The 17661-nt window shown below is 38.7% G+C and overlaps 1 protein-coding gene across 1 annotated transcript in view; it reads left to right on the top strand.

Annotated features, from left to right (window-relative positions):
- The window catches only part of LOC124789989 (sorting nexin-17), an 87484-nt gene that overhangs the window by 67026 nt on the left and 2797 nt on the right, over positions 1–17661 (top strand). Inside the window, exons 8-9 of the mRNA XM_047257535.1 lie at positions 8269–8478; positions 16742–16861. Coding sequence (XP_047113491.1) covers positions 8269–8478; positions 16742–16861 — 330 coding nt within the window. The remainder of the gene's footprint in view (positions 1–8268; positions 8479–16741; positions 16862–17661) is intronic.

Here is a 17661-nt window from a genome sequence, read left to right as displayed (position 1 = left end):
CAGGAATTCCAGACTGCATCAGGATCCACTGCAAGTACTATAACAGATGTTGGGAGATGAGAAAACTTGGATTTCATGGTCGAGTGGCTGTTCATAAGCCACACATCACGCCAATAGATGCCAAACGATGTCTCTTTTGGTGTAAGGAGCGTAAACATTGGACGATTGAACAGTGGAAAAATGTTGTGTCAAGTGACAAATCTCGGTACACAATGTGGCGATCCGATGGCAGGGTGTGGGTATGGCGAATGCCCAGTGAACTTTATCTGTCAGCATGTGTTGTGCCAACAGTAAAATTCGGGGCGGTGGTGTTATGTTGTGGTGTTGTTTTTAATGGAGGGGGCTTGCACCCCTTGTTGTTTTGCATGGCACTATCACAGCACAAGCCTACAATGATGTTTTAAGCACCTTCTTGCTTCCCACTGTTGAAGAGCAATTCGGGGATGACAATTGCATCTTTCAACACGATCGAGCACCTGTTCGTAATGCATGGCCTGTGGCGGAGTGGTTATACGAGAATAACATCCCTCTAATGGACTGGCCTGCACAGAGTCCTGTCCTGAATGGGGTGTTTTCTAACGCCGACTTCGTGCTGGGCCTCACCGACCGACATTGGTACCTCTCGTCAGTGCAGCACTCCATGAAGAATGGGCTGCCATTTCCCAAGAATCTTTCCAGCACGTGATTGAACGTATGCCTGCGAGAGTGGAAGCTGTTATCAAGGCTCAGGGTGGGCCAACACCATATTGAATTCCAGCATTACCAATGGAGGGTGCCATGAACTTGTAAATCATTTTCAGCCAAGTGTCCAGATACTTTTGGAGATGTGAGTACGAGAGCAGACATTTGTCCCTCTCAGTGTAATATGAGTCCTTCATCGTTTCCAAGCTTCCCAACCAATCATTCTCCATGAGGAATGAAACTAAAAACTCTGAACACTAGATAGTTTTCTTTTGCTTTCAGATATGGAATTTCGCCACTTGGTGGTAAGCACTGGCCATCCTTTCTGTTTCCTGGTATTTTAAAAATGTTCTTAATTGAATTTTTCCTACTTCAGCACTTATTTTCCTTATAATTCATTTTTATAGATTTAAAATATTTTACAGATTAGTGATTCAGGAATGAAAAAACTTAGCATACCTTATACACAACAATATGTTTGGAAAGACCATTTAGTTTACAAATGTTTTACTACCTTCTGAAAAACATTGGCAACTGCGGGACTCTCTCTCTCTAAGAAGACAGTAAAAGCTGTAATTTGTAAGAGCCTCTGTTTGCTCTACTTTTTTATCATTAACTGTTTAACATCATTAGTCACTTAAGTTTTTGATGTGAAGATGCTATGAGTACTTGAGGCAGTCACTACTTGCCTTTCTTTTGTTACATTGGTCCCAGATAATCACTGATATTACAATTAGAAAAAAACTGTGGATAATGGAGACTTTAAATAGTACTGTAATTATTTCTTTAATTTTGCTTGAAAAGGATCTGCTCCTTCTGAATTTGCAGTTTTGCCCATAACGCTAAAATCTCCATTCAGTGGGTGTCCATCCTACAACCGATCTGTTTTGCATCTTCATTTAATAACTTTTCCACCCAATGAAATACTAAGTAGTTTCCTTTACCCATTGACACTTCTTCTTCATTCGCTCAGAGTGATTTCCTGTATTTCTGTTGTCCTCAGGTGCAAATTCATGAAGAACATCTATTTCAACGATTTCCACTTTTTATTCAAGCTTACTGCTGTTTCTACATATAGACATGCTATAATATGCTAGCAGAGTATTATTATAGTCAGTTTCCGGTCGGAAAAAAAAAAAGGTTGATCCATGTAGCCTTATACCCCTCCAGTCTCCGTACCGTCACTCAGAATAGATTACAGGCTATTTTGTTCTTTTGTTGTCATTGGGCAGTTTTAACCTATGACCTGTGCTGTCATTGGCCTCTCCATAGGTAACATTAAACTTTTTAAGCTACACAGGCAGACAACTTGTCATTTCAACTTGCTGCCTTCTCCACCCTCTCCTACTAATTCTGGCATAGAATAATACCTTCCGACCTTCTTTCTACAGGGTGTTCAGAAGTTTCCATTACAAACTTCTAGGACTTGTAGGCGGGAGTGAGTACATAATATTTTGAATAGGAAACCATTCCCAGAAATGTACTGTTTCGTTTAGTGACATTTGCAATTCAGATGTTGAACTCATCCCTTCTGCTTAAGGAATTGACTTCGGCTTGATGCAGTACAGTTCTTGGGTCGCAATTCAGAAGGAAACATAATGAAAAATCCATTGCTCACTTCAGCACATTTATTTATATTAACAGTAAAACATTACGTGTTTACTGTATTCCAGAGCAAAAACCAGTCTGGTGTACTGTACATTCAAAACAGTATTGGTGTGTCACAACAGTGTTTCAATGTGGTGTCCTCCAGCATTGTTACAAACATTGTACCTCTGAAGCATATTCTGGTACACACTCTCCATCCCATCTTGTGCCTCTTCAATTTCTAGTGCGGCAGCCAGAACTCATGTCAGCAGATCTTCTTCTGTCTCTACAGGAGTCTCCCAAATTAAACATTGCACAGACCATGATAAGTGGATGTTTCGTTGTGTTTCCTTTTGGATTATTACCTAATAACTATACTGCACCGAGTGTAATTCAATTCATCAAGCAGAAATCAATGCAATAAACATATGAATTGAAACCATCATAGAATGGAAACAGTACATATTCAGGCATGGGTTCCTATTCAAAATATTATGTACTCATTCCCCTCTGCAAGTCCTAGAAGTTTGTAATGGGAATTTCCGAACACCACGTACATTTTTCTTTTTCTCTCATTCCTTTTTTTGTGTTTATTCTTATTCTTTCTGTCATCAAGTTGTTATTTTAGACCATCCATCCTTTCAGCGTACTGGTATGCATTTCCAGTCCATCTGCAATGACTTTATTGTAATCAGAACATTAAACCCTAATTTCTTACCTTCATTTCTTCTTCCAGCACTGTTCCTGGTATACCCATCTGTTGTGTATTAAAGGCACATTGCTGCTTGAATTTATGGAATAATTAATAGTGTGGGGTTCCTTTATGTGTAAATGGTTCAATTAACTAACTGAGCTAGGTGCCACATTGGCTATTACAAGTCAATTAAAACATGCTACTTTGTGCATACAACCCTGAAAGAGAGATGAGCTGACAGAAATGTGATACGGAAATCAGACGTATTAGGCAATGAAAGATTAACATTATGAAGTACATGTATTAAACAATTGGAAATCATCTTAAATAAAGTGGCAAATCTTTAAAATTTAATAACTTGCTGAGGAAAACTGTTTGCATTGGAAACATGAAATTCCAAGCATCACAAAAAGTACCACGTATTTTAATGTCTGTTTACAGTTTCATTCTGGAAGGAAGCTGTGCTCTTATTAACCAAACTGAAATTTAAGCCTAAACTTGAAAGATATTCTCCTGTTTGACACACACACACACACACACACACACACACAAGTATATATACTGATGGAAAGAAAAATTGCAACACTAAATAATAATTAATGTAGAGTTATGAAATTTCAGGAATATGAGGTCTGTTCAAAAAAATTCTGGAACTTTGTCCACAAAATTTTTCTGCATGTTGTTGTTGTTGTTGTGGTCTTCAGTCCTGAGACTGGTTTGATGCAGCTCTCCATGCTACTCTATCCTGTGCAAGCTTCTTCATCTCCCAGTATTTACTGCAACCTACATCCTTCTGAATCTGCTTAGTGTATTCGTCTCTTGGTCTCCCTCTACGATTTTTACCCTCCACGCTGCCTTCCAATGCTAAATTTGTGATCCCTTGATGCCTCAAAACATGTTCTACCAATCGATCCCTTCTTTTTCTTAAGTTGTGCCACAAACTCCTCTTCTCCCCAGTTCTGTTCAATACCTCCTCATTAGTTATGTGATCTACCCATCTAATCTTCAGCATTCTTCTGTAGCACCACATTTCGAAAGCTTCTATTCTCTTCTTGTCCAAACTGTTTATCGTCCATGTTTCACTTCCATACATGGCTACACTCCATACAAATACTTTCAGAAACGACTTCCTGACACTTAAATCTATACTCAATGTTAACAAATTTCTCTTCTTCAGAAATGCTTTCCTTGCCATTGCCAGTCTACATTTTATATCCTCTCTACTTCGACCATCATCAGTTATTTTACTCCCTAAATAGCAAAACTCCTGTACTACTTTAAGTGTCTCTTTTCCTAAACTAATTCCCTCAGCATCACACAATTCAATTTGACTACATTCCATTATCCTCATTTTGCTTTTGTTGATGTTCATCTTATATCCTCCTTTCAGGACACTGTCCATTCCGTTCAACTGCTCTTCCAAGTCTTTTGCTGTCTCTGACAGAATTACAATGTCATCGGCGAACCTCAAAGTTTTTATTTCTTCTCCATGAATTTTAATACCTACTCCGAATTTTTCTTTTGTTCCCTTTACTGCTTGCTCAATATACAGATTGAATAACATCGGGGAGAGGCTACAACCCTGTCTCACTCCCTTCCCAACCACTGCTTCCCTTTCATGCCCCTCGGCTCTTATAACTGCCATCTGGTTTCTGTACAAATTGTAAATAGCCTTTCGCTCTCTGTATTTTACCCCTGCCACCTTCAGAATTTGAAAGAGAGTATTCCAGTTAACATTGTCAAAAGCTTTCTCTAAGTCTACAAATGCTAGAAACGTAGGTTTGCCTTTTCTTAATCTTTCTTCTAAGATAAGTCATAAGGTTAGTACTGCCTCACGTGTTCCAACATTTCTACGGAATCCAAACTGATCTTCCCCGAGGTCGGCTTCTACCAGTTTTTCCATTCGTCTGTAAATAATTCGCGTTAGTATTTTGCATCCGTGACTTATTAAACTGATAGTTCAGTAATTTTCACATCTGTCAACACCTGCTCTCTTTGGGATTGGAATTATTATATTCTTCCTGAAGTCTGAGGGTATTTCGCCTGTCTCATACACCTTGCTCACCAGATGGTAGAGTTTTGTCATGACTGGCTCTCCCAAGGCTGTCAGTAGTTCTAATAGAATGCTGTCTACTCCCAGAGCTTTGTTGCGACTCAGATCTTTCAGTGCTCTGTCAAACTCTTCACGCAGTATCTTATCTCCCATTTCGTCTTCATCTACATCCTCTTCCATTTCCATAATATTGTCCTCAAGTACTTCACCCTTGTATAAACCCTCTATATACTCCTTCCACCTTTCTGCCTCCCCTTCTTTGCTTAGAACTGGGTTTCCATCTGAGCTCTTGATATTCATACAAGTGGTTCTCTTATCTCCAAAGGTCTCTTTAATTTTCCTGTAGGCATTATCTATCTTACCCCTCGTGAGATAAGCCTCTACATCCTTACATTTGTCCTCTAGCCATCCCTGCTTAGCCATTTTGCATTTCCTGTCGATCTCATTTTTGAGATGTTTGTATTCCTTTTTACCTGCTTCACTTACTCATTTTTGTATTTTCTCCTTTCATCAATTAAATTCAGTACCTCTTCTGTTACCCAAGGATTTCCACTAGCCCTCGTCTTTTTACCTACTTGATCGTCTGCTGCCTTCACTACTTCATCCCTCAGAGCTACCCATTCTTCTTCTCCTTTTTTTTCCCCCCCCATTCCTGTCAATTGTTCCCTTATACTCTCCCTGAAACTTCCTACAACCTCTAGTTTAGTCAGTTTATCCAGGTCCCATCTCCTTAAATTAGCACCTTTTCTGCATGTACCTGTTACTTACTGTGCTCAGTCTCCTTGCAGATACTCTCCTCCACAACTAATACACTGTTCCTAACGTTGTTTCCACTTCCAAGAAGCACTATCTTTGAATTTTTTTTATCTCATCTACTGTTGCAAATCTTCGTCCTTTCAACTGGATTTTCAACTTTGGAAATAAAAAAAGAGTCTGCAGGGCACAGGTTTGGAGAGTACGGAGGATTGAGGCAGCACAGTGATTTTGTTTTTTGTGCAATATTCATGCACCAACTAGGATGAGTGTGCGGGTGTGTTATCGTGAAGCAAGAGCCATGAATTGTCTTTGCCACATTTCAGGCCGTTTCCTTCTCACATGTTTTCACAGGTGTCACAACACGGCCCGATAGTATCATCGATTAACAGTTTGTCCCTGTAGCATGAATTCATGATGAACTAATCCTTCAAATTCAAAGAAAACTATCAGCATGGCTTTGACATTTGACCTGATCTGACTAGATTTTTTGGTCTTGGAGAACCTTTCCCAACCCATCGTGAAGATTGAACCTTGCTCTCAACATCATAACTGTAGACCCACGTCTCATCGCCAGTTATGATTCTCTTAAGGAACATCTCATTCTCACTTGCGCAGTCCAAAAGCTCCTCACAGATTGCGAGGTGAAGGTCTTTATGGTCTTGACTCAAGAGACAGGGGACATACTTGGCAGCAACATGATGCATTTCAAGGTGCTTTGTCAGGATTTCATGACATGATCCAACTGAGATGTTACATTCTTCTTCAATTTCTCAGACTGTCAGTCTTCAATTGGCATGCACAATTTCATTGACATACCTGACATGAGCATTGTCAGTGGATGTCTGAGGGAATTCTGAATGAGGGTCATTTTTAATTTCTGTCTGGCCATTTTTAAACTGTGTGACCCATTTGTAACACCAAGTACAGCTTAAGCACTCATCACCATAGGTTCCTGCATCATTTGTGGTGCCTCTATAAAGGTTTTCTTGAGTTTTTTTGCAAAATTTAATGGAGACGTGCTGCTCCTCTAACTCTGCCATCTCAAAATTTGCAAACTGTGTGACACAGCTTCTCCTCAATACAACACTGAACCGTTACTAACAGAATACAACAATAAAGCCACTGGCATTAAACACAGGCATATGCAGGGATGCCAACCGCATTTCGCTCAGACACACCATCGGTGCAAAACTACGGATGTTCTGGAATTTTTTGAACAGACCTTGTACATTTGTGTAGTAGAGCACGTTATGTTACAACAGTGGCATTTGGGCAAGTGCTATCATGTTGGAAAACACACCATGGAATTCTGTTCATGAGTGGCAACACGACAGGTCAAATCACCAGATTGATGTAAAATTTTGCAGCCAGTTTGTGTGGGATAACCACCAGTGGTCTTGCTGTCATATTAAATTACATCCCAGACCATAACTCTAGGTGTAGGCCCAGTGTGTGTAGCATGCAGACAGGTTGGTTGGAGGCCCTTAACTGGCCTCCTTCTGACCCTCACACAGCCATCATTGGCAATGAAGCAGAACCAGTTCACGGCCATCATTGGCAATGAAGCAGAACCAGCTCACCATCATTGGCAATGAAGCAGAACCAGCTCACGGCCATCATTGGCAATGAAGCAGAACCAGCTTTCATCAGGAAACACAACAGACCCGCATCCTGCCCTCCAAGAATCTTTTGCTTGAACCATTTAAATCGCAAATGGTGTTGGTTTGGGGTCAGTGGAACGCACGCTACAGGGGTGTGACTTCCAGGCATCCTTGAAGTAACCAATCTGTAACAGTTTGTTGTGTTATGGTGGTGCTAGCTGATGCTCAGATTTCTCCTGCGGATGCACTACAATGCACCAGAGCCATATGCAAAACATAATGGTCTTCTCTCTCAATAGTGTCACATTGCCATCTGGAACCTAGTCTTCTTGTGACCATACATTCTCATAACCACTGCTGTCAGCAGTCACTTACAGTAGCTACTTTCCTGCCATGTCTTTTTGCAAGATCATAGAAGGAACATTCAGATTATTGTAGCCCTGTTACAAGGCCTCATTCAAACTCAGTGAGGTGTTGATAATGGCACATTCGTCTCCTTAAAGTCATTCTTGACTAACATCAATTCATCATGTCCAGTCTCAAAGGTAACTAATGTTCACAAGCATCCTTGTAATGGTGCTGATAGTGCCCGTCTTATGCGATTGGCTTAAAATTTGAATAAATGTTATTTTTCAGATGTCGGAACTCATCCACCAACTTTAGTTTATGTTGGACACAACTCCTCCTTTTTATTCTCTCTCTCTCTCTCTCTCTCTCTCTCTCTCTGTGTGTGTGTGTGTGTGTGTGTGTGTGTGTGTGTGTGTGTGTGTCTGAGACATAAAGCACCGTATAGTATAGTTACAGATTCATATAAGGAATATGCTGTTTTTTCATCATTATTGCGCTGGTGTTATTATTGTTACAATTATACAGTTAACACTGCATTTCATTTTCAGCATGGTGAAGGCAGCAGCGTTCACAGTAATAGTAGCAGTACCTCAGACAACTCACAGCCACAGTTGGAGCTTTCATTTGAATATCTTATGTCAAAGGACAAGCTCCAGTGGATTACAATTGCAAGTGAGCAAGCAATTCTGATGTCTGTGTGCCTTCAGGCTATGGTTGATGAATTATTACTCAAAAAGACTGGAATGAAGAGAAGACAGGTGTGTACCTTGTTGTTTTCATAATAATAATATGGGGCTGAGTGGTCTAGTGGTAAAGTATGGGCCTGGAAAGTGAAAGGCCATGGGACCGAATTGTGGCCCAACCACGGAATATTCCAGTCTTCCATTAACCTAGCCTTCGCCTATCAATAATGCAAAAATTTGCCAGGAATGACACATGGCTTGCATCTACATTAAAATATAGGTCTGCTTTCCCCAGTAGTGTTACTAAGATAGCTTAAGGACACATAAGCTGTTGATGTGGCAGCGAATGGAAAGACTTGTTCTACTCTGTTGAGCCATGTGGAATTATTATTATCGTAATAATATTAATGTTGTATGTCAGTATTATTTTGCTGTCATCAGTTTTAGAGCATTTAGAAATTTTTGCTCTTAGATTTCATTTTGTGATAAAAGTTAGAAATCTGTTGTTCAACATAAATAACTCAACTTGCCTGCTGTATTCAATAATCTCTCGTGCATATCTCAAAATAATAGAATAGAATAGAGTAATAGAAAAGAATAGTAATCAGAGCCAAAATGCAAAAGATAATCGAATGTTACAAACACTTTTGAAGTTTTTATTGAGCCAAAAGAAATTTGGTGACACTGTTCGCATTGACACAAGCATTCAGGCCAAGCTGTAAACTTATGCAGTTTGGAAGAGGTGGTGTATGGGTTATTAGTAATGTAAGCATATGACTTCCAGTGGGTGTGCTTCCTAAATATTGGTAGACAAAATAGACTAGTGGGGTACTTGGTGTCAAGAACAGAAGTAGGGAACTCAGTAGTGGAGAACAAAGACTAACAAAGAGTTACAAATGTTAACTGTTTACAGAATTTTGATACACTGATTATTATGTGTGCCATTGCAGACTAATGAAAATAGGTAAAAATACCTCACATGTACTCATTGAATTGGAAACATTTAATAGAATATTCTAAAATATTGCACAAGTGTGTGGAACCCATACCAAATAGAACTAACAAGGGATACTGAATGTATACAGAGGAGGGCAGCATGAATGGTCACAGGTTTGATCCGTGGGTGTGTGTCGAGATACATAAACTATCCCGAGAAAATCTATTAACAAAGTTTCAAGAACTGGCTTTAAATGATGACTCTTAGGAATATACTACAATCCTGTATGTATTGTTCACATAGGGATCATGAGGATAAGATTAGAATGCACGCACAGAGACACTCAATCAATCATTCTTCCCCTGCTCCATATGTTAATGGAACGGGAAGAAATCCTAATAACTGATACAATGGGACATACCTTCTTCAAGCACTTTGATGGTTTTCAGAGTATAGATGTAAATGTAGATGTAGAATAGGTGTATTGTGATGAAAGAATCATAGAGATGGAAATGGTGTTAGAAGATTAGATGGTAATTGTAATTTGAAAGATGAAATATTAAAAGAATAGATTTGAGGCAAATGAAAGAGGAAGGTGGTGGAGAGGAAGTGGTGTTTAAGAGTGCTAGGTAGATGTTGCAGACTTCATTATATTGTATGGAAGTATATATTTTTGGGGTGATGCTGAATAATGTATAATAATAATAATAATAATAATAATAATAATATGTTTTTATTCTTTATTTTAACCCTTTAATTGCTGGAGGTGCACCATATGCTTGGTGTGCTGAGGCGCTGCGACCTGCGGCATAATCCGGCTACCTGCGCTGCATGCCTGTCCCTTGGTGCCGCTGCCAGGAACGGAGCGGCCCATGCTGCCCAACCCACCCTGTGCTGAATACTTCTCAGCTGATTATGACTTGCACAGAGCCAGCATGAATTTTTGGCGACTTTGAACTGTAATATCTCAGGCAATACTTTTTGTAAAGAAATAAAAATTGGCCATCTTGTACAACTCTATGCGTTCTCTTAAGGATAATAATGACAAGAATTTTACGAGCTATATTGAACCAGAAAATTGTAGATAAATCGGCCAAAAAAATAGGTACCTGAAAAAATTTCGAAGTTTTGCTTCTTGCATCTCCTGATCTAATGCTATGACAAACATGAAACTTGGCATGTAGTAACCTAACAACACAAGGCTCTTAAATATAAAGTTTCATTTCTGTAGCACTTTCCAGTACTGAATGAATTTAGCGCAAAATAGAAGATTTTGTAAAAATGTCAAAAAATGCCGCGTTTTCATTCTGATTTTGCGAAAAACTATGGTCTATAAAACATACCAAGTTGTATAATTGGAATGAAAGTTGGATGTGAAAATCAGGCCCAAAAACAATTTAAACTTTGGCTTCGCATATCTAGTAGAGTGAATGCATATGAAAATGAAATTTAGAGTGCAATAGATTGATAGCACAACAATATTTATTTATTTTCTGTCTATATAACAAAAAGTTTTCGGCCATTGTCAGGAAAATTTAGCTTACATTACACATATACAGTAAAATATTTACATTCTTTCATAACATCATATGGATCAGACACACGTCTGTACACACTATTTTTCAAAAGGACATTACAAATAGATTCCTCTATAGTGTAACACAATTTATCTTATATTTATAATAGTACAGTACACATAATACAGTGTATAACTACATTCTTTCATACCACTGACAGATCGGAGACATTGTCTATATACAGTGTTTTCCAAGATGGCACTACAACTTAAAGTCCTCTATAGAGTAACAACACTTCTCTATTTATAATTGCTTCAGTCTACTCTTTAGCATATTTAGATTTGCTTTCTTGAGTTCACAGGATAGTGCATTGTAGAAAATTGCTCCCATTCTATGTGGGCTGTGGTCCGTTGCCTTTTTATTGGTCACAATTCTATGAAAATTTGCCCTCCCCCGTGTATCATAGTTGTGTACGTTACTGTTTGTCATATTAAATTCGCGATTTTGTTTCACGAACATGGCTGTCTGCAGTATATACATGGAATACACTGTAAGAATTTTATATTTTCTAAAGATGTCTCTACAAGGCTCTCTCTTCATTACGTTGGCTACCATTCTTACTGCCTTTTTTTGTGATCTAAAAAGTCTATCTATATGAACTGCTGATGCCCCACCCCATATCTCAATACCATACTGAAGGTGCAGATGAATCAACCCAAAATATATTTGCCTTAAAGTATCATGGTCCAAGGAGGCTGAGACCTGTTTCAGTAGATACACATTTCTACTGATTTTCTTGCATATATTATCTACATGTTCTTTCCATGATAAGTGTTCATCAACAACGATGCCCAAAAATTTATGTGAATTTGTATATGCAACACCCAATGGGGATGTAAATACAGTATCAGTTATGGCAGCATTATAACTGAGGATGAACTTCATTATTACCGTTTTGTCTTTATTTACAAGAAGCTCGTTTGCTGTAAGGTATGCGGACAGGGTATTGAAACTGATCTCAGTACTGTTAGCTGCAGACTGCATATCACTGCCACAGCTGATGAAGGATATGTCATCGGCATAGCTTACAACCAAGCAATTTTGGGGTTCAGATAAGTTATTTACATACACGGGGAACAGAAAAGGCCCTAGTATACTTCCTTGAGGCACGCCACATTGAAGTGTCCTGAAGGTTGATTTGGTTGTTAGAAACTGCTCATTATTTTTATAAGTTAGCTTTACACACTGTTTCCTGTCTTTCAAATAGGAGGTAAGTAGTTTCAAGGCTAGTCCTCTCAACCTTACACAGAAGAATGGTATGATTCACAGTATCAAAGGCTTTACTCATATCTAGGAAAGTGCCTATTACCTTGTCACTTTTGTCCAGCTTATTTAATAATTCATGTATAAAAGATGCTACTGCTGTTGTAGTAGATCTCCCTTTTCTAAATCCATGTTGTAGGTCGTTTAACAGGTGTTGGGTGAAATATGATTCAACTTGATTTAGTATTACTCTCTCTAACAATTTGCCTAGATCTGAGGTTATTGATATTGGCCTGTAGTTTTTAGTGTCAGTTTTTAATCCCTTTTTATGCATTGGTATAATTTCAGTAATTTTCAAAAGGTCAGGGAATACACCATTACTGAGGGAGGTATTTATCAAGTGAGTCAGGGGTTTGACTAATTCAGCCCTGCATTCCTTTGGCACTTTAGGTGAAATGTCATCCCAGCCATGAGACATTTTTGGTCGAAGTGCTGATATGATTGCTAGGACATCCCTCTCATTAATGCCGTGCATATAAAAGGACTGGCTAGATTTTCCAAGACTAAAATTTTGTGGCTTGGCATAAACTTCATTTGTACCAACTGTACTGAACTTTTGTATAAATTTCTCACACACTTCTTTTGGGTCATTTATTTCTTCAACATTTTCTTTTAATGTTATGTTGCTGTGTTCACAAAATTCTGTTTCCCACTTTCTTTATGCATTATTTTCCAGGCAGTGTTACTGATACAGCTAGAGTTCCTTATTTCAGAGGTATATTTCTGTGCTTTTAGGTTAGTCAAGGACTCTCATTATGTTTTTCTGAGAAGTTTATATTTTGTTGAGAAATATTGTAGTTTAGTATCTCTCAAAAAAGTATATAGCAATCTTTCATTTTCTCCCTCAGTTCAATAATTTCAGAAGCGAGATTCTCGGCTTTATGGTTTACAGCTTTATTTACTTTTTTAACTAAAGGACAGGTTTCATTTAAAGTGTTACTGAATGACTTACAGAAATATTCCCATTTTTCATTCACTTCAGTTGCATTGTACGCTGGTTCCCATTTTTTATTCCCTAGTGCCATCTTAAGCTTAGAATAATCAAATTTTCTTTTATATATATAACTGTTTCACTTTCAGTTACATCTATGTTCCCTGCATCAATTTCCATAGTAAGAGCTCTGTAATCACAAATGTAGTTTTCTAAGGTGTTTTCATTTACTTTCTCTTTTCCTACATTTGTGAGAACATGGTCAATACATGTCTTCGTATTTGCAGTGGCTCTTGTAGGTTCTGAGTTCATTTGTTTAAAGATATAACACTGTAATACATCCATATAGTGCAAATAATTAACACTATTATTTAATGAGTCTATGTTGATGTCTCCAACAAACAACAAGTGTTATTTATGCACTGCTGTCCCCTCCAGCAAGTCCTCTGAGCAATTTAGAAACTCTTCTGTGTTACTTCCAGGTGACCTATACAGTGCTGCTGTAATAAGGCTGTTGTTTCCATACTTTAGGTTTACTGCTGCAACCTCAAATACCATTTCAGTTCTCAGATCATCTATCCATTTCACTTTTTCACGTTTTACATCATTTCTACTATAAATGCCTACCCCACCACTTTTGTGTGTCTTTCTGCAGTACAAGTTTATAAGTTTGTAATTTTTTAGCCTGTAACCATATGCTTCCTCTTCTTTGGGTCCCAATTCACTCGCTAGGAAGAGGTGTGGCTTAGTTTCATTTAGATAAACACTCAACTGCTCTGTTGTATTAATTACATACTGGACATTCTGAGATGCGAGGGTTAATTTATTATGCCTTGCTCTAAAGAAACATCATTGTTTACTTTGTGACTGAGAATTCTGTTTAATTCATCTTTTTCTTTGATAATTTCCCATATTTTCTCACACAAGAATTTTTTGCCTACTGTGGGCTTTATTATACTGGTGCAATGTACTTGGCATAATTACATTTGCTGCAGTACATATATTGTGCAATCTCAATCACCAAGTCCATTCATTTGCCAGTAAACTGCTACATATGAAGCAGTCAGGCAGTGTTTGAATAGTTTTACACCTGTTACATCTATTTCCCATCCTTCTTTTCGATCTGGGATTTAGAGAGGCACTAGCAAATTAAAAAAATAGATTTTTTTTAGTAATTCTTTCAGAAGTGTCAATAAATTTTCTCAGATTTAGTTCCCAATGAATAGTAATGTTTCTTTGTATGATAAGTCTCAAAGCAGGGTACAACATGTAATGGAACACTTCAAGTTTTGCATTGGTGTCTAGTTTCCCAGCATACTTTCTGTTTCGTGCAAACCACACATCTGCACATTAGCATACTTTTCTGCGAATGTTCACTCACAATAAGAGATGGAAAATGTCTCCCTGTGAATTACAGAGGATTCTCATCTTCGTAGCGCCTTCCCCTACCAGCTTCTTTCCGTTATGTAGCATATTTTTCTACCTCTCCCTTACGAGATAAAGGTGAAACTCTGTGAGTGCCATTTTTCGCCCTGTTACTGACCGGGGGAGAGCATGCGCATGTAGAATGATGCAAAAGTCCAGAATGTGAAAAAAATATTTCTTGTACCATTTCACAGTCTTACGCACTGATCCCACTGAGCTGCACCCATACTCGAATTGCAATCTACAATAACATTGCGGTTTCTTTATTTTATTTTTTTTTTCCAGTATTTCTGTCAGTCTTCTCTGTGTGAACCATTTGTTTTGTGTGACTTGTAGTTAACGTGCACACCTCTCTTACTGCACCACTTGATAGCAAGGATCTTGTCAGTGGACTTAAACTCAGTTTCTCCTTGTTTTAATTTCTTCTGCAGTTTGGCATGTTGCGCCTTTTCTTACAAACAGTGCCACATGCAGCTGTTCCATGGTTGTGAAACCGGAGGAACAGGGCCAGGCTGGAGTACCGATTATCGACATATAAAATATGACCCTGTTCAAAATACAGTCCCATAAGAGTTGCCACTACGTCGCCACATTTTCCTAAATTGTGGAACCCAAGTTCTGTTGTTGCACCTGTATATATAATAAAATCCAAAATATACCCACTCTGACAGTCACACAGTACAAGTCTTCATTCTGAATCTACTTCGCTTGGTTGGAGTAAGCTGCTTAAAAGATAATCATCCTTTGAACAGCAAGAGACTTTCATCTATACAAAGCTTGTGATGTGACCGAAATGAATTACGAAACGTCTTACAATATTTGTCAACAATTGTCCTAATCTTGAATAAACTGTCACCTCCAGTCCTGCAGAGTTCTCACTGAAGTGTAACACGCTCAGAAGTAGTCAGAAACGGTCTCAGGACATAATTTTGCTGAAAACTGGTGTGTTCAAAAGTGTATCTCTGGACCAATAACCACTTAATTTTAACTTCTTAACTTGTGTCATTAGAAGGCAAAGAGCAACAAAACAATACATTTCCTCAAATCCAGTGTCTTTCCACTTTGACAGTCGAGAATGCACAGATTTTGTAGTATTTTCTCTGGTGTAAACGTAAAAATGACTTGTTTCACCTGCAGTAAATTACAACAGTTCTTCAGACATAATTATTACAAAAAATAAAAGAATGCTTGGGTCAGTATCTAGTCATCAAAGTAATGGTTTAACGGCTAGAAATCTGTTTCTTTCCAGTCAAATGTGTCACTTCAGTGTGCTCTTTTCAGAACCGTTTCACTGTCACTTTCTGATTCCTCAGATTCAGAGGAACTGCTGACTATAATTCTTGCTCTCCCCTCTGATGTAAAAGGCTGAGGACTACAGCTTTGAGATTCTGTTGAAGACTCACCACTGCAAGCAACATCAGATAGTTCACACTCACTGTCGCTCTTAGTGAGCATATCCAGGGTCTCTTTATCTGTGCAACCATGGCGACTTGACATGAAAACTGACGAAAACACGGGAATTGAAGGCGAATTCTGCAAAGAGGGAACACAGCAACAAACATATATGCACTCTCGAACTATATATTCAGTCCACTGAACAGCTACTGGGAAAGCAGGGTGGAAAGACAGCTCTGCGTGTTTGTGTAGTCTGTCGCATTTATGTAGCTGTGACACAGCGCGCCTAGCAGTGGAAAGGCCGGTGGCACGGTACGCGTCAACACGTCCTTAGTGCTGTAGAGAAGACCAAAGGTCGGCGCTTAAACACGTCATGCACACCAGAGGAACGGCGAAGCATGACGAGTTAACACATACCCAGCAGTCAAAGGGTTAATGATGATGTGATTTCAAGTGAAAGAAAGAAATCTTTAACTACTTGTGCAATACTGCTTGTACAATCATAAATTTATCAAAGAGCAATAACGCATGTAGACTTGCTTCCAGATGCTCGGCAAATCTAAGCTTGTAATTAATGTGAAAAATATAAAAACAATTGTTATTTCATTTTACAAATAGTATTCATGTGTGTGAGCTGTTCACTATAGATATTAAGATAGCTGTTTATTATTTTTAGTCTGAGCCACAATATCAAAATATATAATCTTTGAACTTATTGTTTTCATTAAGTCCTGTAAAGTGTACTAAAATGAATTTTCAGACTTTAATCAAGGATGTTTTATTTGTCTCAAGTGAACATGTTGTTTTCAGCCTAGTGATAATTCTAGGAAGGGTAGCTGGTCGTACATGAAACGGGACGGGAGCAGCCAGTTAATAAGCATCAGTCAGTCAACATCAACAGATGGAATTGCAACAAAGCCCAGTGCAGAGGTATGTCCATCCATTAGAAACAATTCTAAGAAACTACATCATCATCATCATCATCATCATCATCATCATTTAAGACTGATTATGCCTTTCAGTGTTCAGTCTGGAGCATAGCCCCCCTTATAAAATTCCTCCATGATCCCCTATTCAGTGCTAACATTAGTGCCTCTTCTGATGTTAAACCCATTACTTCAAAATCATTCTTAACCGAATCCAGGTACCTTCTCCTTGGTCTGCCCCGACTCCTCCTACCCTCTACTGCTGAACCCATGAGTCTCTTGGGTAACCTTGCTTCTCCCATGCGTGTAACATGACCCCACCATCTAAGCCTGTTCTCCCTGACTGCTACATCTATAGAGTTCATTCCCAGTTTTTCTTTGATTTCCTCATTGTGGACACCCTCCTGCCATTGTTCCCATCTACTAGTACCTGCAATCATCTAGCTACTTTCATATCCGTAACCTCAACCTTATTGATAAGGTAACCTGAATCCACCCAGCTTTCGCTCCCATACAACAAAGTTGGTCGAAAGATTGAACGGTGCACAGATAACTTAGTCTTGGTACTGAATTCCTTCTTGCAGAAGAGAGTAGATCGTAGCTGAGCGCTCACTGCATTAGCCTTGCTACACCTCGCTTCCAGTTCTTTCACTATGTTGCCATCCTGTGAGAATATGCATCCTAAGTACTTGAAACCGTCCACCTGTTCTAACTTTGTTCCTCCTATTTGGCACTCAATCCATTTATATTTCTTTCCCACTGACATTACTTTTGTTTTGGAGATGCTAATCTTCATACCATAGT

Source organism: Schistocerca piceifrons, chromosome 1 (genome assembly GCF_021461385.2).
Source record: "Schistocerca piceifrons isolate TAMUIC-IGC-003096 chromosome 1, iqSchPice1.1, whole genome shotgun sequence".
Classification (NCBI taxonomy): Eukaryota; Metazoa; Arthropoda; class Insecta; order Orthoptera; family Acrididae; genus Schistocerca; species Schistocerca piceifrons.
This window is presented reverse-complemented; position numbering and strand designations above follow the sequence as displayed.